The sequence below is a fragment of the Haliaeetus leucocephalus genome, unplaced genomic scaffold (genome assembly GCF_000737465.1).
Source record: "Haliaeetus leucocephalus isolate CR32 unplaced genomic scaffold, Haliaeetus_leucocephalus-4.0 Scaffold517, whole genome shotgun sequence".
Taxonomy (NCBI): domain Eukaryota; kingdom Metazoa; phylum Chordata; class Aves; order Accipitriformes; family Accipitridae; genus Haliaeetus; species Haliaeetus leucocephalus.
In genome coordinates this window covers 3,810,117-3,836,056 of record NW_010972953.1, presented here as the reverse complement: position 1 = coordinate 3,836,056, position 25,940 = coordinate 3,810,117, and the positions used below count along the sequence as shown (strand labels likewise).

The 25,940-nt window shown below is 47.6% G+C and overlaps 1 protein-coding gene across 1 annotated transcript in view; it reads right to left on the bottom strand.

Moving 5' to 3' along the window:
• Positions 1 to 20,115: 20,115 nt before the first annotated feature.
• CLIC4 (chloride intracellular channel 4) overlaps positions 20,116 to 25,940 on the bottom strand; it is a 33,041-nt gene continuing 27,216 nt past the window's right edge. Inside the window, exons 5-6 of the mRNA XM_010576105.1 lie at positions 24,936 to 25,117; positions 20,116 to 24,126 (exon numbers count right to left, since the gene is read on the bottom strand). Coding sequence (XP_010574407.1) covers positions 23,962 to 24,126; positions 24,936 to 25,117 — 347 coding nt within the window. The 3' untranslated portion in view covers positions 20,116 to 23,961. The remainder of the gene's footprint in view (positions 24,127 to 24,935; positions 25,118 to 25,940) is intronic.

Sequence of the window (25,940 nt, the reverse complement as noted above, 5' to 3'; positions counted from 1 at the left end):
AGGAGCTGGGAGCGGTTCCCTTTGGACCCAAACATTTCGACCCTGTTCCACACCAGCTGTGCTTCGCCCATCTCCCAGCACAGGGACCCATCCCACCACCCAGACGTGGATGGAGTGGGTGAAGAGCGGCCAGAACAGAGCCAGCTATTCCCGGCACCCCGCTGGGGTTTGCCAGGATAAGAGGAAAGCGCAGCCCATCTCGTCCCCGTGCTCCTCCGCAGCCTGGGGAAGGGACCCGGCTTATTAGCACAGGCACTGGAGGGGAGAGAGGAGGAAAAAAGGAACCCGAACCAAAAACCACACGCTGCCGTTTGCATTGACCACAGGAAATAACACACACGTCCAGGCAGCCCTCCCCTGCCAGCCTCGGCAGGGCCATGAGCACGGGGCGGGCAGGCGAGACGGGCAGGAGCCGCCGGGGTCACAGCCCAGCCTGCGGCCGAGGACGCGGCATGGTCGGCACCAGGGAGGAAAAGCCCAGCGGGAAGGCAGGAGGGATGCGCCGATCCCAGTGCCACCGCTTCAGCGGTGCCAACGTACAGCCGACCGTGGAGCATCTCCATTCCCCTCCTCTCGCCGACAACGCGGCACAAGAGCCGCCGAGGTGCTTTGGCGTCCCCTCCACGCGCAACAAAATTCGGCAAGGCTTTTTCTACGTGGAGAAGCCCCTACCCACTCCCAGCGTGGTTTGAGAGCCGCGGCGCAGCATCACGTCCGGCTTGGGCAGACACATCAGCCGGTGGCTGGGGAGCAGCGTGGTCCCCGGCCGTCCCCTCTCACTGCCGTCGGTCGTGCAGCCTGGCTCAACTCCGCGATCTGGTCTCCCTGGACCGGACCCACCACCCACTTGAGTCACTGAGCAGCCATACCGTCCCCAACTCGCAAAAAAAAAAAAAAAAAAGGGAAAATGGGAGGCGATAGCCGCAGCCGGCGGCAGGGAACGTGGCCCAAACTCCCCGTCCCGTCCCGGGGCAGCGCGAGCAGATTGTGCAATAACACCCCGGTACCAGCCAGGCTTTGAAATGCAAAGGCAGAAAGATCTGTTACGTTCAGGTAGTGCTGTTGTGGTCTAAGGCAAACAAAGTACACAATATAAATTGGCTGCAATTGCTAATCAACGAGCAGATTCAGACCAAGAGGCATCTCGCATGTAAATCAGATTTACCACTAATTAAATGCACAAAGAAGATTTTTCCAGGCATCCAAGGTTGCTTCTGCAGAGTCTGAACACCCACACACGCACACACCCAGCGCCTCTGCAAAACGACGACTTTTTTTGCGCACAAAGCAGTTCATTTCCATGCGCGTGGATTGGGCAACGCTGCTGTTCCCATGTTCCTTTCCCTGCTCCCACCAAGGGCACGCGTGTTCACAGGCTGCGTGGTGGCAGCACCCTGACCCGCCATCGGCTCTTGGGTCTCCCAGGTTTCACCCCCACATCCATCTCCGGGTGTCTGGATGGGAAACACAGAGCGATGGGACAATTTCAGCCCATTTCCAGGGTTGGTAGAGCTGGGTGAGGTCTTGAGGTGTCAGGCTCCTGCAGGTTTGGGGAAAATAGCTCATTTGAGGGAAAAAAACCCAAGAAGTCCCATCTCCCAGAGGGAACGCTGAGGTCCAGCCACTTGCTCCGGCCGGCCGGTCGGCACACATACCACAAGGCACTCGCGCCAATGGCCGTAGGAAAAAGTCATTTGCTGGGACGAGGACACGTCACTGGTGATGCTCCATGAGCCAGACCGGGGATTGCTCTGCACCGGGTGCTCTGGGTCAGCACCCGACCCAGTCAGTGTTTGCCGTACACCGAAGCGAGCACTGGAGGGGCGTTAGGAAATCGGAACCTTTTTCTTCCCAACCATCTTTGGGGCTGCTGTGAGCTGATACCGGCCAGGAGCTGACCCAGCCCCAGCACCCTGCTCCCAGCACGAGGGCGGGTGGGAGAGGAGGAGGATGAGCCCCTCCGTGCTCTGCTCGGGAGGCTGCCTGCAAGCTAATCGGGATAATTTGGCAGAGGAAAGCTTAGGGTCAATAAGCAATTCCCTGCGGTATGCTGTCATCCATGCGGGTTTGCGAGGCAGCCAGCCTGCGGGACAGAATGGCGAGCGCTGCTTTTAATGGGTGGTGAATATAAATCATCTGTTAAACTTACCTGAAACTACGGTGACTTCAGAGCAAGGAGAAGGAGATGGCGGTGAAACCGGGCTGGCCTTTTCCTAGATCTTCTCCTGGAGCGGTTTTACCGGCAGAGCCCCATGCCGCCACTTCGCCGACTGGACGGGCAGGACGGGGCGGTCAACCTGGGACGACGCGCGGAGAGACAGCACAGCCCAGAACGTCACAACCTGCTCGCACGTGCAGAGCACGAACCCCAGCGCTCCCAAGCAATGCTGAGCAGCTCGGGGCCACCCACACCCCAAAATCCCACTGCCCTGGAGGGGGGGATGAGGACTCCCATTCCTTCGAGGCACAGGGTAACCCCTGAGCATCACCCGTGCTTGCAAGCAAGGCTTTAATCCAAGCTCGCTGGCATGCCTGCGAGCAATCATCCCACCGTGAGGACATCATCACACGCTGGCCCGCACGCAGGACACGCTTGGGATGCATTACAGCAGGGGGTATCAGCGGCAGGCAGCACGACAGCAAACACTTCAAGGCCCAGAGCCGTGGACAGACATTCCTTGACACGGCAGAGCCCCGTGTACATGTCATGTGCAATTAGGGGAACAATTAAACGTTACGTCGAGGCAGTGGGAGGATTAAACTCCTAATCCGGAGCAGCGCTAACGCTCGAGAGGCTCCGGCAGTAAGGCTGCAGACCCATGGAGTGTGAGCTTTTCCACGTGGAGCAGTTTCACAGTGAAACCAGTGTCGGGCCTGAGGGTGGGAAGGTTCAGAGAGCGGCCAAGGCAAGCTCACGGGGACACTGGGAGCAACTGGGCTGCAGGCAACGGCTGGCAGCTTCTTGTCCCCTTCCTCCGCCATCGGGGCAGCCGAGGGGAGATGACAGCATCTGCAAACCAGCCCCTTCCACCTCCTCCCAGCACGCCCAGACCCCCCCCCCCAACTCCATCCCCGAAAACAAACCTCCCCTTTGCAACAGTGGCTGCTCGCAACCTTCCCGTATGTCACAGCCGTGCGACGCACAGCCCACATCCAGGGCTGCCCGCTCACCCACGGATGGGCACAGAGGCTACAGGCATTTCTGAAGGCAGGCTCCAGAATCGGAGGGCAGGGGGAAACACAGCCCTTGAACAAGAGGGCAGGGGGCTGCTGGGGCTCGGCGGGACGGCCGCGGGTGTCATCCCACCCCGCACGGTGACGGCGAGGGATGGGAGGGACAATCTGGTATTTAACAGCCGGGTTTTCATCCCCGCCAAGGGAGATGCAGGGGATGGCTGGGTAGCAGACACTGCTGTGTTTCACAACTGCAAATGGCTCGCGCTCCCCCCCCCCCCCCGCCACCACCCACATTTGGGGTGTGTTTGAAATATCTGGATGTCGACTTTGTATCTCCTGCTCATCTCCAGTTGAAGCATTCCTTCTTGTTTACTGGTCCTCTCCCAGACACAGGATCCCAGTCGAGCGAAGAAGCCTTCATTTCCTAGGGACATCTTGCATTCATTAGGACATGTTGTTATTGACTTACAAGGCTGCTAATTCTCAAGGTCCAATTTAGCCCTCGAAACCACTAACATGTGTGCTGGGGAGTTGCTACATCACTGCGATCAGCCAAGTGTTCTAGACAACACAGCAAAGCCGGGCACAAAGGAAGCCCCAGTTTAAAGCCACCTTCTCCATCACCTTGGCGGGGTGGAGATTTGGGTCCTCTCTCCTGGTTCTCAGGAGCTTCAGCTCTAAAGGGCAGCTGCATCTGGTGCAGCAACAGCTCTGCAGGAGACCCGGCTGGCAGACGAACTCAAATATTTGCCCTCTGCAAGTGGAAACAAAAGTCGAGGGAAAGCAGCTGTGATGCCAGGGGAGATGCCGTGGGGCGATGGGGACACCCGGTCCCCCACGCCAGCATCGCTGTGGGGCCACGGGAACAGCCCGCATGGCTGCGGGCGCAGGGGAGATGCAGGCAGCCCCCCCCCCAGATTAAAAGCAGAGCGTGAACCTTTGGGGTGGGAGGATGAACCCTGGCTCCCAGGGCCGATCTGCCCGCCAGCCACGCACCACGAGACAGCGCCGGCAGACGCCGTCTTACGAGCAAATTCAAGTGGTTTGAGAAGTTGCCTCAGCCGTGGATGAACTGCAACAACTGACCACAGACGGGCTCCTTGTCTGGGCCCAGCATTAAGTAAAACAGGTTTCCTTAACTCCCCCATCTCGGGGTATTTCTCCCTACCTCTGCTACCGGGGGAGCCGACGGGGAGGGGCAGGTTCCCGAACTGCCTCCTAGCAGCCCCACTGACTATATATAGTGAGCCCAAGCTCTTAACTTAAGCCCCTCGGGGCACTGACTCACGAACAGAGGTGGATTAAAGTCGGGTGGCTGAAGCAATTACAGCCCCCAGCTGCCTGCCCCACCCCGGCCGGGAAGCTGCAGCCCCCACAGCAGCGATGGTTGAACCACACTTGAAGCAACGCCTGAACCGCCGTGTTTACGGGGCTGGTGAATGAAAGCGGCGCTGGGTTCCTCCGCCGAGCCAGCCCGCGAACCGCCGGATCCACAGGCTCCACGGCGCGATGGCTGGCTGATTGCGCGCCGGCGGGTTTTGCAGCCCCCGGGTACCGCCGGCGCGGGAGGAGGCAGCGAGGCCGGTGGGGATGCAGCTGATGCTCCTGCAGAAGGACCGCTCTTGGAAACGACCTCTTGACTATACAAAAGGTGGTCACAGCCTTGAGATGACTTTTTCCTTGGCCACCAAGAAGCTGAGCTTTCCTTTAGCTTATACAAAGCTAAAGGAAAAAGAAGTGGAACTGAACCTATGGCCTCTGGTCCATCACTGAGCTGGCACAAACCACATCCCCGCTCATCACCTTCCCTTCCTTTCCTCAGTTTTTGCAGGTTTGGATGGCACCGCGGGGCAGGACCCCCCTTCCCTGGGTGTCTGTAGCCTGGTGTGGGACCAGGAGCGGGGGCTTCCCACCATGGGGATAGCAGGGCTCGCACAGGATGGCTCAAAGTCCTTCAGAGAGGGATGGCAAACCTGCTTCTCCAAGGTTGAGCTGCTGCTAAGGTCTCGTTTGGTGTCACCTGGAGAAGGAGAGCCAGGAGCAGAGCTCCCGAAAAACATCCGCTCTGCAAAGGCGGTTTTGGGTGCCAGCTGGCTGAGTCTGCTGGGACGGTGCCTGATGCGGGGCCGATGGCAGCATCTCCCACGATCCTGCTGCGGGCTGGCTCGGACAGCCCTCGTTTCCAAGCTGAGCCTGTCCCAGCACATATCGGACACGCAAAACACGTACAATTATCACCACCTTTCCAGGCAGTTACTCGAGCGGAGCAGAGAAATGATGGCAGCCAAGAATTGCATTAGACCCCCGAGGTGTTTACACAAGGCACTGAAGCAGGAATGCTGCCTGGCCATGTAAATGTCCTCACACACATACAGGAGCTGCTCAAGTCACTCAAGCACAGAGATAACAGTTCTGCCACGGGTCCAAATTGCCACGTTAATGAGAAGAGTCCTGGGATTTGCATCCTGAGGTCAAATTCGATGCAAACTAACGCTCCATTGGGAAGGGAGCAGGATGGAGGCAAGCACCTACTGGGGAAACAGCAGAAGATCGTTAGCACCCAGCGGGCTAACGCATCCCCGGGGCACAGTGCAGAACCAGGAGGTGCTCCTGGCCTGCAAGAGTGTCATCATGTGCTGCTACTCCCAAGCTAGCCCACCCCAGCTGTAGGTGATCCGATTGCATCGCTGCCGTGAGTGCTGCTTCAGGCGGCACGTCCTCGGCAGCGAAGGGAGCAGGACCACCTTGCTTCAAGCACGCTGCACCCTGGGGACAGGATCCTTGGACAGCAAGGCTGATGGAAATTGCTGAGGTCCCTTTGGAAATCAGACTCCTCAAGTGCTTCGGGAAGGCCTGAGAGACTCTCCAAGAGCCCATTGATTGCCAGGACCAAGTCCCAGGAAACCCAGCCTTGGGCTTCTTTGAAAAATTGATTCTCAGGTCATGGCTAAGAGGGACTTGAATTCATTACCATATATTTAAAAAATGCAGATGAAGAGGAATCTGGGCAGGACAGATACACCTTGCTACAGGGAGGCTTAAGGCAACCTGTAATTAAAGGGTTCAACTAATCCTTCTCAGGTTCAGGTCATCATTTAACTGCCTGTCAGAGGACTTTGTCCTCAGAAGAAGCTGACCCCAGCCGCTGCTCTTGGAATGGCTGTTGAGTACACAGGTGACATCAGACCCAGCGAACCACCTGCTGATTAACGCCAGGATGGGACATGCCACCACCAGGCAGGCTGGTGACCTTAAAAGATGGGATTCAGCCAGGTTGAATAACCAAAAAAGTCCCTTTTGGCACTAAAAATCTACATCTCGCCTTTGGACAAGCAACCCCAAAAGTCTTCAGTAAGCAATACGCACCTCCAAAAGCAGGAGCCCAGCTGCACGCAGAGGCTGAGCTGTTCACGAAGTGATGTGCATCTTCAGAGGGCCATGAGAGACAGGAGACAGTCTTCCCAACACACAGCCATCCCTGGAGAAAGCTGAACAGCACCAAATTGTTTTAAGGCCTCTAAAACAGCAGCTGAAAAATCCAAGTGGATCGTTTCCTACTGGACATATTTGGGAATGTATTTATTTTATATCTCGTGAAAAAATTCCAGGATGTAAGTGAGAAGCCAAGAAAGAAAAAAAAAAAAGAGGGGAGGGGGGAAAAAAAGAAAACAAATTTGAACCGGGAATGTTTTACGTGCAGTATTAAATCTCCAGCACACAATGAATCATGCAGTTCTTGGTCTAACAAGGAGGACTCCAGAAAGTCTGTAGTATGAAGGAGTCACTGGAGACTCTAAGAAATATGACAAGCTTGGTCCAAAGTGCACAAAAGAAGGTTTTTTTAGTAAAGGAAAAAGGAAAGAACAGAAAAAAATCTAATGGTAAGAAAAAAACCTCTGAAATTACAGTCCTACAACAGCTTCATTTGTATAATCCTTCTCATACCCAGAAGCTGTTTTGCAGCACTCAACAAGACTCGGAGCAGATGACAAAAACGCAACAAAAGCAATATGTATGTGAACTTCTGTTCCAGATCCAAAACGCGTGTTTATGGTGGGACAAGCGCATAGGTGAGCAAACGCGCTCACAAGCGAGTATGTGCATACAAATCACGGAGAAACAGGGCTGGAGCCCAAGGAGCCGCCAAACCTGTTCCCTCGCCCAAGGCACGCTGGTGTTTACATAGACAAACATCTGTCTGGGGTGCTTTAACACGTCCTTCACCCCCAGTGGTGGCGGTTCCCCAGCCTGCCGAGACGATGGGAGATTTTTCCTAACATCTAACCTGAATCTGCACCTTTTGTTTCCTCTCCTCCAGACAGCAGTTCCCCTCCACGGCTCCCATCTGCACAGAGGAGATTTGTGCCTCTTCCCGGTCCTCGTTTCTCTAGACGATGCACCCGTTGTTCCCTTCGTGCATCCTGCTCTAGGCTCCCGGTCTCTCCTCTCTTCTATGAAATTCCAGAAATAGCCACTTACCTCTGAGGTTTGACCTTGCAGCCTCCAGCCCTGTCTTCCCAGCTTGGGGCAGACACGCAGAGGACAGGACAGCACGAGGCAGGGAAAACCCTGGGGAAAGCCTCCGCTCTCCCGAAGCTCTGGCACAGCCTCTGCCGTCTCTTCCGATGCTCGGTTTGAGCTGGGCAAGGCAGGAGCCACGTTCCTCTCTTTAGGGCTGCAAATCCTAGTGGATGGATCTGAAGGAAGATCCAGTGTGGTTGTGAGATGGATTTGGGTCTGGAGAGAGGGTACATGCATTCAGCCAAAAGCTTTCCGAGACCTAAGGTGCTCGAGAGCTCCAGCAGCGATGCTATGCACGCACAAAGAGAAAGCTGTCTCCAGCACTCACAAAGCCAGCAGAAACCAGCACGGAGGACAGGCCACCGCTGCAGCAGCAGACCCGAAACTCTTGGCCATGGTTCCACCAAGGCTCCCGACTGTCCTACAGAGACCTTGCTTTATCCGCTATCCAAATGCAGCTACTCCTGCCCCACAGCACAGTAACCCTTTCCTGTTCCTGGGGCACGAAGCAAAGTCATGTTTATGTCCAAACCTGCCCGGACCACTGCCACCCAGCTCAGGACCCAACTGCCCCTTCGTTCTCCAGAGCAAAACCACGGAATCTGCAACAGCAACAGGCAACTGTGCATCTTGTAAAGAGAAATTCCTCCTGCCAGGGGCTGCATGTATGCTGGGGGCGGGGGGGCTCACTTCCCTTTGTGCACAAGACAAGGAGCAGCCAAACTCCACGAAGAGCTTGCCCACGCATCGACTGGCCGGGGCGAGTCCAAAACCTCTGGCCTCCCTTAGTCAAAAGCAGCAATGTCAACAGAGGAATGTCTCGCCTTGCCCAGTCGCACCAAGCTCCAACTGGAGCGATTAATCTTTATAACATGTGGAAGGAGGAATGCACAAGTCAGCAAGTGAGCGGGGCAGGTGGAGGAGTCTCCGGGAAGGGGGGGAGCTGCTTCTTTTTTTTTTTTTGGTAGAACAACAGGCTGCAGGAAGCAAAAGATCAACCTGTCAGCTTGGCTCAGCCCAGCGATCAGTCTGGTACTTCACAAGCAGCGAAACACTTTGTGGTTTTGCTCCATTACCACCATCGCAGGGCCTTTCTGGGGAGCTCGCTTGCTTCTCGAAGCAACTTTGATGCAGGATGGATAGAATAAAAAAATGGGGGAGGGGCAGAAAGCTTACCCCATGGGCATGCACAAGCACAGCAAACTCGTTCCTTGGCCTTTCATCTGCCTTAATAACATGCTTTCTGTGGCATCTATAGAAACCTGCTAATAGCAAAGAATATGAGCTCGTCTAAAACGTGAATCCAACTTCTCCGCATATTAATGGCTGTGATGGAGCCCGGAGAGCAGCAGAGTCTTCGAGCATCTGCTGTGGTTACCAACAGCATCCACATTGTTTAAGGTCGCCTTGCTTTATTAGGTGGGAAATAGGAAGAATTATTGCTTTGATAACACCCGAGGTGCCCAGCTCCTGGGAAACTCCCGGACCTTCACCACGGGAATTTCCTACACACTCGAGAGGAAAACCTGGTATCCCAAATCATCGCTGGGGTCAGAGCAAAGGGCATCAGCAGCAACCACTGCCTCATGGGCTAGCAAGGCAAGGACCTTCAACACTGTCCTGAACTGAGCCCTTATTCCCCATGACGTGACACTAGAGGGCACCATCAATGTCCAGCGTTGAACAGATTCAAGGGCCTGATAGACTCCTCATCCTTGGTTTTGCTGAACTCGCCATGTCAGATAATTCATGTATTGCCATAGACAGGGCTAATTCAGCATTAAAAAAAGAAAAAATTATTTCTGCATGGAAGGGGCTCCCACATGGCCCTTGTCAGGTGGAGGAGGCAGCAAGGGCTTGTCATGCAGTACCAGGCACCAACCCAAGAAAGGGGGGTTTAATACCTGTCCCATCTATTGCCAGGAAAGCAGGGACATGAAACCTTCAGATCTCACTGTTATAGTCTTCCTAGAAGGGGTTGACAAGTGCTATGGGAACATCAAGGAGTGTGAGTTACTTTTCTTCTCCATTGACCCTAAAGTCACGCTGCACACCTGCAACAGGGACCTTCTTTGCTTCAGAGCTCCAGCAACCCAATTTCCCATAACAACCACAATCATTGTCATTAGTGACTAAAACGGCATAAAAGCCACATCCCCTGGGCAGGACAGGAGCCCAGCAGCAGAGGTCATTTCAGGAGCCTAAACTCAGCTCTGCTAATTAGCACTGGGCACTGCACAGACAATGCACAGCAAGAGGAACCACCCAAGTATCCAACCGTGCTTCGGGATCCTCAGTGGGAATCCATTAGGGATGGACCAAGGAAATGCCTTGTGGGAAAGAGATGGTCTTAAAATACCATAATAAGAGGTGCTTGTCCCACTGGCCTGCTTGGTAGGCTTTGGAGAAAGGCATCACACAGCCTTCAGCTCCCCAGGGTCCTTCAAAAACTGTCCTGCACCTAGAGCTGTGTTTTGTCCAGGCTACGGAGCTGGCTTAGTGGTTTGTGGCATTTTGAAAATGGGGACTCCTACAACAGCAAACAAACACTCATCCGTTTCCAGTGTTCTTCACTTGTTGGGTGAGGAGGGATCTGAAAAACACCAAAAGCACAGAAAAAAACACCAAGAAGAGTCCTGATGTCCACCTGCGGTCGTTTCTGACCTGCATCCTCAGAAGCGCGAGACGCAGGTCAGCACACCGGAGATGTGGCAGAGATCCTAGAATATGGGGACAAACGGTTCTGTAAGTCAAGCCCAAACGCACTCACGCTGTTAAAACGGGGTCAGAACAGAGCATTACGGCAGTTCCTTTTCCTTTGTTCTCTACCTTTCCAGAAGTCAAACATTCCCCGGTGTCTCTGTATTCTCCCCTCTGGACCACTAAGGAAAAGCAGCGGGATGTTACAGGAGGGCGGCAAAAGCCACCAAACCCTGGCAGGGGGGAAAGATGTAGGCTCAGAGATGGCCCCCGACTTGGGGAAGGTGCAGAGGAGCAGGAGCTGGGCCACCCTGCTGCTCCCCGGGAGCTGCCGGGGAGATTCCCTGAGCCGAGGCTGACCTCCACAGGCCAGCTGGATCATAACAGCCCTGCGCTCCTCCTGGGAACCAGGAATACCGGGAAACTATTGCCAAACGGTGCAAAGAGAAATAGGGCCCTTTCCCCACCGAAACCAACGCGGTGTTACCAAAGCAGCGGGCACCTATGGGATCTGGGACCGCCTGCCTCATGTCCCAGCAAGGATGGCTCCGTAAGGGAGCTGCCAGCTCAGGACACGGGAGCTCCTGGGCTTGTTTTTCCTCTCCCACCTTCCCGATACATCCAGGGCTTCTTCCAGTGCATCTCCCCTACCGCTGCCTTCCCTTCTTCCGGAAATTAAGAGGTTATAAGAGACATGCTTGCTACAGAAATAGAAGGTTCACAGCAATTCATTAAGCTGTTGGTCTAACAGGGCTTTCCAGGGCCCTGAGGACCCCTTTTGCGCGCAGAAGATAAAGCAGTACTTCGGGGCCAGGAGCAGACCCAGGAGCCCTGATTCCCCAAGATCCACATCATCTGTTCGGAACAGACGATGATAGGCAAGGACCGTTTGCACCTTTGCACTAACACAGCACCCCAGAAGGGCTTATCCTATCCCCAGTTAATCAGTAGAGCAGCAAACACTGAGGATTTGGTTTTCAGCTCAAAAGGAAAAGAAGATCTCATCGGTGTAGCCGATATCGAGGCTTCCCTTTCCAAGAAGGTCTGAGCGAGCAATGCATACGCCCTCACAAAAAGCGAAGTTATCCCTGGAGGGCAACAGCAGCTCCAAAGCCTCTCGCCTTATTGAGGTTTTCACCAACAGCTGCTGATCTGAATTCCTAGACGGAGCATTTGCCTCCTCAAAGCCTTGGGTTTGTCTGGGTGTTAGCGCCAAATCCAAGAGGTCTCCGACATCCAAGCGGATCCGCTTTGCCCTCCGCACACACCAGCAGCCACCAGCTTCCCCACGGCACAGCATGTGAGGGGAACGGAAAAGCTGGCCCCAAGGAGTGGTGCATGGCCAGAGCAGCGGGCAATTTCCCCACAGAAGGGCAGTTTTAAGTTGGTGATGCTGGGGAGGACTTCAGAGCAAGAAAATCAAAAGGACACTTATTCAGAGACTCATTTTAAATGCCTGGAGGAGGAGAGGGAACAGAGCAAAGCCAACAAAACTGGCAGGACTGAGCGAGTGGTTTGCAGCGCTGAGACGTTTAAATGAGGACGTTGGTCAGATGTGACATGAGCTACTCCGTGTACCTCCACCCCACACCACTGCTTTCCCTCCTTTCCCTCCGAGCCCAGCCCGTGGCCTGACCAAGCCCTTGGGGTCTTGCTGGGCCCTGTGTTCCAACACTGATGCTGTGACAGGTTCCCTCACAACTACCCAAAGTTTGTTTCATCGAGACAGTAACAACTTTCCTTTGGAGGGCTTAGGAGCAGCTGCATCCACAGCACAACATTCAGCACACCAAGAGGCAGGTTTTCTCTCTCCCACTCCCACTACGGGTGGGAACTGTGGGAATAAGCAATGCCGATAGGAAAAGAGAGCCTCTGACATGGAGAGGGCAAAGACCTTCTGATCATTCAGCCACAATGCCTCCGGCCCTCTCACGTGGGTAACTGGACTTTTTGCCCCGCAGACCCATCACTTCTTCCTGGCCTGCTGCTAGAAAGAGGAGACTTGCTAGACTAGTGCTGTGAAGAAGACATGAGAAAAAAAGTCTCCCATGAAAAGAATCATTCAGGAAGGCGCCTGGCAGACAATTTGATGTACCGACACATTCTGCAGAGCCAAGTGTTTATACTGAAGTGAACTCTGTACAGATACGCACTCTAGGCTGGGCAGAGATCAGGATCACAGCAAGGGTGTAAATAAAATTATGAGTGTAACATTGATTCCAGTTCGCCCACTAACAACGTTCCCATTCACTCAAGGAAACATTCCCAGGAATCGCTCCTATTTGCTGTCTGGCAATTCAGGCTGCTTTTTTCTCCTCTGTTGAACCAACACTCCTGATAAAGCAGGGAGCCTTCCGGCTACTATCTCAATGTAGAGGTACAAGGAGACCTCGCCTTTCATTGCCTGTTCCAACCAGATGGTGCAACCAAAACAGGGATCCTGGGGAATCAGGACTCCCAGATTTCTTCCTGGCCCTTCTGCAAACTCCAGGAGAGGCACTCCACCCTCTGCATGCAAAGGGGGGGGCCCTTACATGTGCCTGCGCTCCACTGAAACGGGTGCATTTATAAGCTCAGCTCCCCGCGGATGTGATAAGATCAATCCTTGGAAGCAGTGTAACCACAGCAGGAGAGCACCGCAGCTGGATTGTTTAACCTATATATACAGCACCCCAGATAGAGCTTTACCCCTTTGGGTCAGGTCAGAGCTGGGGATCTCTCCTCCAGGCTGCACTGCACGATGTAGACATGCACTGGGTGACTCACACAAGGGCACCCAGAGAGTCAGCAGCAGAGCCAGCTACTGTGCCCAAAAGCGAGTAACCTGGAGGGACCCCCAACGAAGCTGTGAAGCTCAGCTATTCTTGAGAACCAGTCACAACTTGCCTTGGTTTCAAGGCCTTCTCTTATCTTTTGCAGCAACTTGGGCTCATTGTGAAATCTTACCACTGGAGATGTTAACAGCCAGGATTTATGGCTTCTGTAGTTTCCCTTTAATAGCTTCAGCTGGGGAAGCGCTGGCGAAGGATGAAAGATGCTGGTACGGGATGGATGTCAGGGGAAGACTTCAAAGACTTCCAATACATTGAGTCGCGTTATGATACTCGGGATCCTTCTCTTACAACCATCCAACGCTTTCAGGAGCCTCTCCCTCCTTAAGCACAGGCTTAACCATTTGGACCCACAGTCAAGCACCTGCGTCTCAGCTCTCGAGGCTCACAGGCAGGATTCTGCCCTGAGGAGCCCCTGTTCAGGTGCTCCCAGCAAGTTTCTCATTGCCTACAGCACATTACAGAGCAGTACCTTTCTCCTTACCCCAGTCTCCCCCAAATCCTTCACTCCCAGAGACGCTACGAAATGCCAGCTGGCTCAGACCAATGCAGTAGCCACTGCAAAATCCAGTTTGCAGCAGGAAGTTTCACGGGAAAGCTGAGCAAGTTCTGCTGTAATGAGTAACTAGCCATAAGGAAAGTCTCGTCTGGAGGGGAAGGACAGAGCGAGCCTGAGAAGGGATTTTGCACACTAGTGTCTACAGATTCCATTGCCCTGTGGGCTAGTCACACTGTGAGAAAGTTTGCTCATGTGCATCTTTCACTGCCCACTAGTACAAAAGGATCTTAGACTAACTGAACTGGTCTGTCACACACTATGCCTGGAGGGCAGGTAGCTGGGACCCAGGGACAATCTCCATCCTGTTGGCTGCAAGTGTGCCAGATTTCTCTCCTCAAGGCATCTAGCAGAAAAGAATTCACCCAATGGTCAAAGCAGCGTTATTTCACACTCCTTCCCATGGCAGGTTTTACCGTGTAGCTGATTCTGGCTCAAAGTCCACAAAATGCTCTGAAATTAGTTAGACTCCTTTGAAGAGAGCTCACACTAAACACTTCAAATCCGGCAACCCCTTGCATGATGCCCACAGTAAATGCGCATGTGCTGTTGTATATCTGATTCTTAGCTGAGTGGGTGCAGCAAGACGAAGAGCAAACCACTACCCAAAAAAAAAAAAAAAAAAAACAAAAACAAAACGAAAAAAAAACCCAAAGAACCCCACAAACTACAGGAACTCCCAGTCCCTATAAGAAATATTGCCTGAGGAAAGTAAAACTAAGAAGTAGCTGAAGCAGCATATGCCTGCCTACACCTTAAACCCACATACACAAGCAGGAGCTGTAAAAACTCTCAGCATTTTCCTACTCTATGTCCTTGGACAGTGCATCCTGGCTTCACATGCTCGTTTGTCACAGATAATGCCACCCGGCACACAAACAGCAGTTTACGTTGTCCAAGTGCCCTGAATGACAAGAAGAAAAGCACAAGCTTCATCATTCAGTTTTGTTTCAAACATATCCACAGTAGGAGCCCACGGATACAGATCAACCCATCCAGATCAAATAAAAAAATTCAGCTACAAGCCACAGAATCGGTACGAACACTAACGCAGCTTTGTTACACTGATGTAACTTCATTCCCAGTGAGCCAGCAAAGCAGATAAACAGAAGTCATGGTGACCAGCAGAGTTAATAAAAGCCAATTTCCTTAGGGCACATGCCCTTGTCCTCAAGCACCCCCCTCTACTGCAGCAACCTCAGCTCCCCTCTTCACCCCGTGAGCCTCCTGACACAAGGCAAGGTGCCGTGACTTATCTGGAACTATGCGTGTGCTTAGGCCGGCTCTGCTGCCAGACGGCAAGTACATCAGCTGAGCTCTGCTCTCTGAATGGTCTTCATTTAGATCTCAAAGGGAGATCATTGTCCATGATACTTTCTTCTTTAAGTTTCCTCGTTGGTAGCTACGGATGGGAAACACTACCAAAATCTTTTAAAGGCAATTATTCCCCTTTTAAGAAAGCAAAACTGAGACACTACAAATGGAAACAGCTTGCCCAATACAGACAAGAAATGAACTCACAGCCCCTAGAGTCAAGTCCGGGGAACTATTGTCTAGACCACCCTTCTTCCTTGTTAGACTCTTCCCAACAAGAACTTCACCCCAGAAATAACCTCCAACGATTGTGCAGCTACAAATAGCTCGACTTGTCAGCTACTGCTTTATGCTTAAAGGCAGTAGTCTCTAATGAGACTCAAGCCTCAAGCAGTAAATTATTCAGGAAGACGACCAGGGTCTTCATCTTTTGCCTGGCATCCCACAACAACTGCAGGAGTATCCAGAAGTTTAAGTTCTCCTCGGAAAGCTGTGCACACGCAGCATGACATGTACAGAGAGCAGCTGGGCCTCTGGGAGAAGGCTGTGTTTGCAGCTACCGGGCACTGGGCTGACTGCAGCTGGCTGCCTCGCCAGGAGGCTGGAGTGGGCTGCTCTGTATTAAAAACAGGAGCCAGCTACAGCTGTGCTCCACATCCAGACTACAGCATCATACACAGCAAGGGCTGCAGCAGGGGTATTGAACCAAAGGAGAAACAGGAGCAGAAGCTGTCAAGGATGGAAGTTACTTAATGCTGGGAACAGGAAGGGGGAGTCAAGACTGCTAGGTCTGTATGTTGGGCAATAGTCTGACCAACAAGTTTGCTGTTCCCAGTTCGTGTCACTCATCAAACTTTATAGAGGAAGGAAAACAGGTAAAATAACAGCTATCTGCTCCTGGGTTCTGCTCCCACTCCAACCATCAACTTCATATAAGATACCGAGCAAACCCATTTCTGCGAACCACAGTCCCATCTTCCTAACAGGAAGGACTGGAACTGGAGGCTTGAAACGCACATCAGATCAGAGAAGCCCCTCCACTTGCCAAGCTCTGCGTTGCAGGCACCTCTTGCAGTTGACTAAGCTCCCTCTTCGGCACGTTATCAAACCTGCTACCTTTAAGTGTTTTACCATTAACACTAGCTTCTCACAATCAGCTTTTTAAATCACACATTGTTTAAATTTTTGCCATGTTCTGCATCCAGAGCTCAGCACTGCAAATGCTTTCTCCTCTACCCTGCATTCAACCAATGCATGGACCGAGAAGGCCATTTTAACCAGCATAACCTTCAAACTTATTAAGAGGAGTAGTATCACTTCAATCAGACTCTTTAAAATAAGAATTCCATGTGCAAACTGACAAAGTCATTCTCCTAGGTCCTGCCAAGCCCTTTGCCGGAGGCAAAGGAGTTGAGACGTCCCTTAGCATCAATTTTGTTTGTTTATTTATAAAGTTCACATGTTTGATCTTTGTTTAGCAACCGTTTTCATCTCTCTGTCCAGTGGTAAGAACACAGCAGTTCTTCTCTTGAGTCAAAGAATCATGAGTTCTCTTTTTCCAGCTCTGGAAACCATCCAGCATCAGCTTTGAGAGCTCATCAGAAATTTAGCAAGACCAAGTGCAGTAGGATCTGCAGGGAGAAGGGTTGCTTACTTCTGGACTTTTCATTTCTCGCACACAGTTAAAAGCTAGGCTCTGTACTTCACCCTAAGTTAATACTTTTCAGAAATTATCTCATGACACTTGACTAATTTACCTCCCCCAGTCTCTGGTTACTTTTGAACACTGCGATCACGACCCAAAGTTGCTCAGCCACCACACACTTTTGGCAGTCTTGGAAAAGTACTAACCCAGACTAAAGAGCTTTGTTATTGCCAGTGTTGCTGCATTTTTTTCATGAGAGATTAAACTGCTTTAAGTCTCACCACTATGCCTACTGACTTCAGGAGACCACCACAAAACCAAGCCATTTGGGTGTGAACTATTCACCAGTTCAAGGTGAATCTTGCTTTTGCAGAATGAATTCAATGAAGAAAGTAAAGCCCTCAAGCAGCAGTTCCTAAACGTTTGTGATTAAAAGGTCAGTCAACTTCTCATGACCATTCACATTCACCCTGTTAACACTACCCCCTGCTTCATGTAAGCCCATCAAAGGCTCTCCTTGGCCTCCTGGACCACCTGTGATCCACTGAGAAGAGTTTGGGAACCACTACAGTTAAACACATTCTTGATTAATGAGTCACTACATCCACTCTTTCTCCTGGAGACTTTCAGAGACAGCAAAAATGTTTAGACATTCAGCTCATACTTAGCTTTCACTGTAATGAGTGTGCAAAAGCCCTCAGGCAACCACGTCAAATGAGTTCCTTTTCCATCCCACTGAATACAAAGGTTTGTCCAGGTTTCTTTTTCCTTCCATAAAAATCTCGACTACTCTCTGACAAATTGGTTTATTCCTACACCAGCAAGAACTCAATAGAGATACTTGCAGGTCTCCTCAGCCTTTTAGCTACTGTATTTTGCTGCTGTTTATAAGAAAACCAAGTTGAGGAAGTAATTAGAAAATTGTTTCTGGAATTTCCACAGCACAATTAATACTTTTGGCAAATAGTATGTTTTAGCCTCTTTGCAATAAGAAAACTGGAGCTCTGATAAAGCATGCTAATTGCTAAAGGAACGAACCAAGACAAATCGGATCAATCTTCTGAAATGTGTGCAATACCCTACGTAAAATATGATACTATGCTAACAAAATGCTAGTTTATTTCTACGAACTTCTTAGTGAAACATCACAAAAATAAGTTGATGAGTATCTAAAATAGTATTTCCAAACAAGATGCCAATATTTCAAAGCTAGTGCCATTAACAACACATCTCAAGGCAAACCAGTCCCCAAGATCACCAGATCTCCCCCTGGCTTGGTACCAGAGAGCGACAGCAACTTCCAGTACATTGTTAGACTCACTTAGAATAGGGGAGAGTACAAAGAGAAAGAAAATGATCACTTCAATATAACTGGGGTCTAGCTAAAGCATGCTGATGTTGCAGGGGTGGACAGGACACAGGAGAAGGGTGACGCACTTCACTATAGTCACTGCAATTCTCAGACTGCACTGCTCTCAGGCCTTACAACTGAGGTGAACAGATATCAACTGCTTTCACAATTACTACTTATCACAGTTTAGGCGGTCCAGATTCTAAACCACTGGAGTTCATTACGAATCTCTAGACCAGTTTTCCTTGGGAACATGGCACCATTTCTGGGGAGGTAAGCCAGAGCTATGAAACCTGGATGCAAGCCAAGTCCAAAATTATTTGCATCAGAGCTGTCCCTGAGAACAGGGAGAACACAGTGGTCAGAAACAAGTATGAAATATTCAGCCTCACCTAGCTCCCCTCAAGCTCTTAAATTCTTTCCATTGCTCCCAGTCAGCAGCTACACAGAACTGTTTGGGAGTGGGCTCCACAGCTTTCACTGAAGCCAAAATCCAGCTGTTTCTTGCTAGGACATCCAGGAGGAACATTTCACACCAGACAGGGCAGTCACCTGAGGTGCGTTAAAAACAATATCTAGCAAAAAACATAAAAGTTATTAGCTAGTCAAAAGCAGCTCTTGCAGCAAATCATAATTATACAAAACATTTATCACATATCCTAAGACTATTGCCTTTGCCATGCAGGACGAGCGTCACCTTCACAGCTCAACACTATTCCCTTTCAGTGTGCTCTCCACACGAAGAGGGTATTACATTACCTTCTGATCCACCCTGTTGCATTTCATGGAAGTATGTGACCAAACTCAAACAAGGTGATCACAAATCTTACTGCAAAACCCACCTCCGATCACAAACGTTGCAGTCAGTAAAATAGTACAGTGATACAGGTATGTAAACCTACCAAGGGTTTAATTGCTGGATTTGCTACTATTACAAGCATGTCTGTTACTTTCCTGCACATGCTCAAACTCAGATGATGGCATCCCAGATTACAGGCTCCAGGAATGTCTTCTGGATTCCACAAATTTCCTTTCAAAAACAAAAATCAGACCCCAGAGACACCTCAAACACTCATAAGACAGACAAGAGATTGACACGATAATGCTTAGGAAGTTTTGAAGAAAACTTCCACTAGCAGCTGGTGGTCTTTGCTCTGAAGACCTAGTACCTAGTTAACATACTCATATTAAAAGCAAGGGTGTATGGTGTTTACCATGGCTAGGTGAGACATATTTGAAAGCAAAAGACAGTGAGGAAACACAGCTGAAACTCAGAATCAGAGCACTGAGTCTGAAATCCATGAATTCCACAGATGGGACCAATTCAATCTCAACTCTTGAAATGGCTGTTTAGTGGATTATCTGGGTGGAAACAAGCTGAACCAAACTTGAGAATTTTTTTATGTCTTTTTAATAAATTTTCAGTTTAACTCTGAAAACCTAATATTCCACAGAAAAACATGCTACCAAAATCTATGGGTTTATGTTTCAACTTCAAATCGGGAAAAAAAAAACCACCACCACTTTTCATCATTTCTGTAGGGGAAATCATTATTTCTCAACTCATTCTTAATTTTAAGAAAGTTCTTAACTTTGTTAAGGGGCACAACAGCTAGTTATAATGTTAGAAACACGTATTCTGCCTTAAATCACACTACCACTGAAAAAAACAGAAGGCCAAAAATTGGGAAGGTAATTACTACAAAGTTTTGTTCTGTAGTTTAGCACACCACATTCAAGTCAAAGCTTACACATGAGAACTGTAGTCTTCAGAAATAAGAGAAAGATCTGCTTGGTAGTGAAAATATAATTTTATTTTTAACAATAGCTGCCAGCAGTATACTGGTATATCTGTAAAAGATGTTCCAGAGAGTGAAAGACATAAGCAAACTACAATAAATTGTATCAACTCTTCAAGTATTTCTGCAAACAATGCTCCAATTCTTGATGTCCTGTCTTGGGAGTCTCAAAATCCTATTCTGCTCCACTATTGTCCCATCCCTCCCACCCCCTCCAGAAACAAAATGTAATATTGGTGGCACAGGTTCTGAGGCAGATTAAATATTTTTCACTTGGGATGAAGCCTTCTTCTGAAAATATTAATTGGATGTGTTCAGATAGTACTGAGTGGCAAAGAGTAAAAAAAGTTGACTGTACTTAGCCACTTTTTGTTCTACATTGAGATAGGCATCAGTGGGTTTGGCTCAAGCATCTTCAATTTATTCATGTCTGTGTTCCTTTGATACGAAATGCTAATTTGCTACTTTAGCATAAAAACTTGATTACATCTCTCTTCTTATCATGGAACTGCATGCAACTCTCAATCAGTTTAGACATGCCCATTGCAGAAAAACCACCAATTTTATGGGAAAATGCGAACGTACAAGCTACATGGCTGTGACTGTCCGTGTGGGACATTTACATAGACCAGCAGTGAACAGTAGATGGACAGGAAAGCTTTGGAATGCATGAAATTGTTTCAGAAGTTCACATGCCTCTTGTTCAACAGGCAGCTCTTACACATACAGAATCTCTTCAAGAAGGAAAGCTTGTTAAAAAAAAAAATCATGCATACACTGTAATCTGTTCTCCCACACAAAAACAGGATGAAGATGATGGATTTTCCCTTTATGTTCAGGAAATACACAAGTCACCTGTTTTAATGGGAATTTAAGCATATTTCAGCTTGAGAATAAAGTAAGTTATTCAGCATGCTAATACATGCAACCAACTTGCAAACTGGAATGCCAACTTGAAAGGGTAACTGCTGTTTTTAAATTGTAGAAGGGGCTAGAAGCATCATTTTAAATTTAAACAGGGGGTAGATTAATTGCTGTTTGATGAAATTAAAAATGCATTTAAAGATCAGATTGTAAACAAGTTGACAGAAGTCAAGAATTTACATAGTTATGAAAGGGCTTTTTTAATTAATGTAGCGCTGGTGATTGGGGCCAGATGAAAGTGCTCTACCCACACCAGACGCTAAGCCTTTTACACACCACCCTAGCTATACTCTGCTGTTCTGAAGGGATCACCTACAGAGGTGAGGGCTGCTCGTTCTCCATTAAATTCCTGGCCTCTGCCGAAGCCAGTAAGAGGCTGGCCAGCTTCTGCCACAACACAACAAAACTGTGCAATAGGAAGCCTGAAAGATACCAACTCCTTTCACACAGGACAGTTAACAGCTATCATATGGTAACCGCCTTAGAAACTGCTAACCTGGTCCTCATTTGAATTACACCTATAAGGGAAAGGCTCCGACACTCAATACTCCATTGTACTGAGATAAGAAATACATTAGTTACAGCAAGAGCTTTAACTTTGTTTACAAGCTTTCAGACACAATCATTAAAATACTTAATGCCGAATATAATGAATTACAATTGTCTGAAGATTGCCTAAAAAGTAGAGAGAATATATTATCTATAAAAGACAAGAAGCCTGGTATTTTAACAAGTTAAATATTTGTATGCATTGATATGCAGGCTGTGCACACACTAGAAAACTGCATGAAATTGTTTTCATGCTTATATACACATAACTGCCTGGTGTACTAAAGTGTGCACAAAATGGCTAATTTGCTTTTAAAAGGAGGGAGGCCCGATTACTACAACGTCAGACAACTTCCAAGGGCCATCCTGATCTATGTTTTAAAGTAGAGTTAAAAACTTAAAGATCTGCCCACAATCACGTTGCTTCCTACATTTTTGTTTTTCAAGGTTAACTATATGATGGAAAAGAGCACCAAACCAATGAGGGTTGGGGTCTTCTTTTACCCTATGTGTCATTAAAAATGTTATCTAACAAAAAAGTCATTCCTTTTTCTAGAGGTCACGTTGTAGCAAAGACTGAACCCCTACAGAGGATTATTATGGCTGAGAAACTTTATTCAGGATGAGAACGTGACATTAGAATACAGTAATTATTAAAAGGCTACAGTAAGTTTTTCCTAACCAGGTCACTCATTCTGCAGAATTTTCTTTCTGTGCCTAAACACCCCCGTACTAAATCATAATAGGGTCTAAGTGTATCTATGGTTGTCTTTGAAAAACATGTAACAGGCTTGCTAACTGCCTTTATATTGGAATTCTAGCTCTAGGCAGGCAAGACAAGGCACCACAAGCCGCATATACTATACAAATATGGATCCTGTACTTTACCTCTTCTATGTCAAACTAACTTCACGGGTATATAAAGTAGCAAAAGCAGGATGCTTAGAAAAGTCAGGCTGGTTTTCACAAAGCCAGTGCTTACCAAAAAAATTAGTGTATAAAAGTGTTTATGCGAGCATTTCCATGTTATTGCAGAATGTTAAATATTCCAAGAACAACCTACCAGGAATAGCACTTTCCAGCTTCTAAAATCAGTTAAATATAAAAGTATCTTTACAAAAAAATAGGCATATAAGTCTAGCATTCTTTGGAGTTGCTTATGATGGTCTTTTAAAAATAACCTAGCAGTTTATTTCATGCATCAAAATCAGTAATTTTAAACAAGAAAACCATTCCCTGGTTTAGAAATATTTGAAAATTGCTTTTAAAAAAATTGTAGTGCTATTCCTCAGTGTTGCTGTAAAAAGATTATGTATAGTAGTGCAATGATTATGATTATGCAAAATTGCATTCCAGGTGCACAGATAAACAATTAGGATAAATTCAATGTAAAGGACTGGATTTCACACACCATTTCTTTACAAGAGTAATTAATAAATTTCCTTTCAGGAAAAAATGCATACTACAATGTAAGGCAAATGTTTTCTTTAAAGGTCACTTTAGCTTTCTTCAGGAAAGAAATAGCTTTAAAAAGTTCCCAGAAAGACTCCCACTTTAACGGCTATCAGTGTTCAGTCTTGCATCACTAATCATTGCACTGCTATTCACCATATACAGTAGCTATTTATCAACTAGGACACTAATGTTTACATGTACTTTGTTTATGACAGCACAGATTTTGTAAGTAAATATCATCAGAAAGACCTATACAAAATAAAGGCTCTTAACTACCAAAAAGAAAGCCACTTGCAATTTTTAAGGTGAACAGATGGCAAGCATCCAATTCTTCTGGTTTCATGATGGTAAAGGGCATCCTGACAATTATTTGTTTGCTGCAACTCAGAATTCGGGACAAACATAGGTTGCCAATTTAAAAAAAAATTTGTTTTTTTTTAATCTCACCAAGCTCTTGAAGACACAACTAAATACTAACTCTGAACTGTGAGCTTCCTGCTATAGCACTCAAGCCTAGATTCAAACTTCCCTGATATCTGGGGTCATTCAAATCCAAGTTTCACATCTGAGTCCATTCTCAACCATTACTATGATTTCAAATCCAAGAGAAATTTTTTTTAAAAACATTGCCAAATATTCTGCAAATGGCTCTTCGGGATAATAAGTTCCCTTGTGTAAGTAAATAGGATAGACAAGCAGGTACAATTCAATGTGTCACAGATATGACAATTGTGTATAGATCTTCTGGAAAAGCAATAAATTCCAAAATACATAAATATTCCTTGTACCATATAGCAAGACAGTATCCTAAACCAATTCGTAGAAAGGGACCAAATGTTTGCAAAGAAAGCTAGTAGGGGCAAGATAACCCTTCATAGTGAAGAATCTAGAGTTACCCCAGTGCAATATTAACATAACTGCATTAATGATATTCAAACTTGCTGTGAAAAGAGGTAAGGAAAAACAAGCCTATAATTAAGTCTGCAAACTTTAGGTAATTACTGTACCTGGTCTATCCACCATAACTTTGAATAACTGCAAGTTCATGCAAAAAAAATTGCTATCTTATATGAAAAGAGCAGTCTGTTAGAAGCATTGTTATGGAATATGCGAGAAGTCATCTCTTTTGCAAGTGCTGTTTACTTAGTGAGTCTCTTGGCTACATCACTGTAAGCTATTTCAATTTCTTTGTCTCCAGGACAGGTATTGGTGAATTCATCCCTGCTATAAGCATTTGTCAGGTATCTCCAAATCCCTGTCATTTCCTTGGGAATCTCAAAGTTGCGGTATTTTTTGGCCACCACCTAGAACAAAAGAATTACATTATGAATTTACATCCTTCAACTTAAACCACTTTTCCATGCCTTGTCACACTCTCGTTAAGCTATTCTTCCACCACATACACTCAAAGTCACTTCTAAAGTCAGCAGAACCTGCCCCTCTGGGATATGCCTGGACCTGGCAGCATACTGCCTCACTTAGTTTGTATTGCTGTCCTCAAAGTAAATACTTCTGCACCCAGGCAGAAACTTAATCTGTGGCTCCATCTGCAGTACAAAACTGACAAATATCATTGGAGACAGTGAAAAGAAATCAAACCATAATTATACAGGCACATCTTCCTTCCTGTAGTTATCCTAGGCTACCTCTTTCTAAACATCAGACTTTTTTAATACATCCCTGTTATTTCACATGGAGTCATTTACTTTGTTGCTAATAGAGCAAGCCGTATTCTCCACAGATGTGAGAAGACATCCACTTCAAACATTAACTGGTCACATAATGTTCACCTTCCTTCTTCTACCTCATTCTTTTAAGTGTTGCAACTTCCTGTGACCACATTGGTCAGTACCGTAAAACGGGTTTTGGCTTGTGCCATTCTATCATCTGCCGCTCAACTTGTCTACTGGTTCACACCTTCACTGAATTCAACTGCTCTATTCCTAAAGCCCTTGTGAATTACCCAAACCTTACGCAATTTCACGTACTGTTAATACTGTAGTTAAACTTACATGGGAGCTTACAAACAGTTGAAATTAGTTGGACTCCAGAATGTCATAAACCATAAGCATCTTGTCCTTCGTTATCACATAACAACATACAAGGCATTTACCTTGACAATGTGTAGTTTGGGTAGCAGGTTGCAGTCTGCTAGTGTCATCTCATTGCCATCCAAAAACTTGCGGGTAGAAATTGTAATATCCTCCATGCTATTTTCATCTATCTCATCAGGAAGAGGAGAGTTCAGATACTCGTCCAGCTTCTGGAGGGTTTTCAAGAGGCCACGTTCTAAGGCTACAAAGGAAACAAGTTTTAAGAACAAAAAAGAAAGCCAAACCACAGCACACAAATTTCAAAGCAAATTAAAATTTAGAATATTGGTATTAGTGGCAGCTCTGAAAACCAAAATCCACATCACTGTACTACCCAAAGCAGACCATACACTGAAAGATTTTTAACCCTTGTACAATTTTTGTGGCAACACTACTGCTGGAGCTGCCTTCGTGGTCACTAGTAACACTGAAACTGAACTAGAATCCCTTTAAGTATCACACAGATGCAGGTCATTTAAAAGCTGGTTTATGCATGAGTTTGCACTAATTTAAAATACTCTAAGATTGCCCACAAGTGTTTATTTTTGGTTTAAGAAGTGGCTTATGTCAAGTTTCTTAAGACTATTCCTAACTGGCTTAAACTAATTAGAACTGAGCTATGCTAGGGTTTATATTCATTTAAACATAATCTGTTTAATGTCACATGCTCAGCTAACAGCCACGACTAAGCACGCAGACTACAGAGGAGGTTTATGGAATACAGCAGAGGGCAGCACACCCCACAAAATCTAAAAGTATTTCTTGGCTGTTTACAAATATTTTGCATCTCTCCATTTGAAATGCAGCAGAAAGGCATTCTGATACCCTGACTTAAGTTTTCCTTCCAAGTACATCGAGGACAAAAGATTTGTACTAAACTATTTAAAGGTCTAATTGTGCATTCTTTCTCTCTTATTAATCTCTCACCTTCCATCTACTAAGTTCTCTCCACACAGAAAGGTCTTAATCCTTTACAGAAAGTGACATGAACTAAGCTTAACTCAGAACTCTGAATAGGAGCCCTC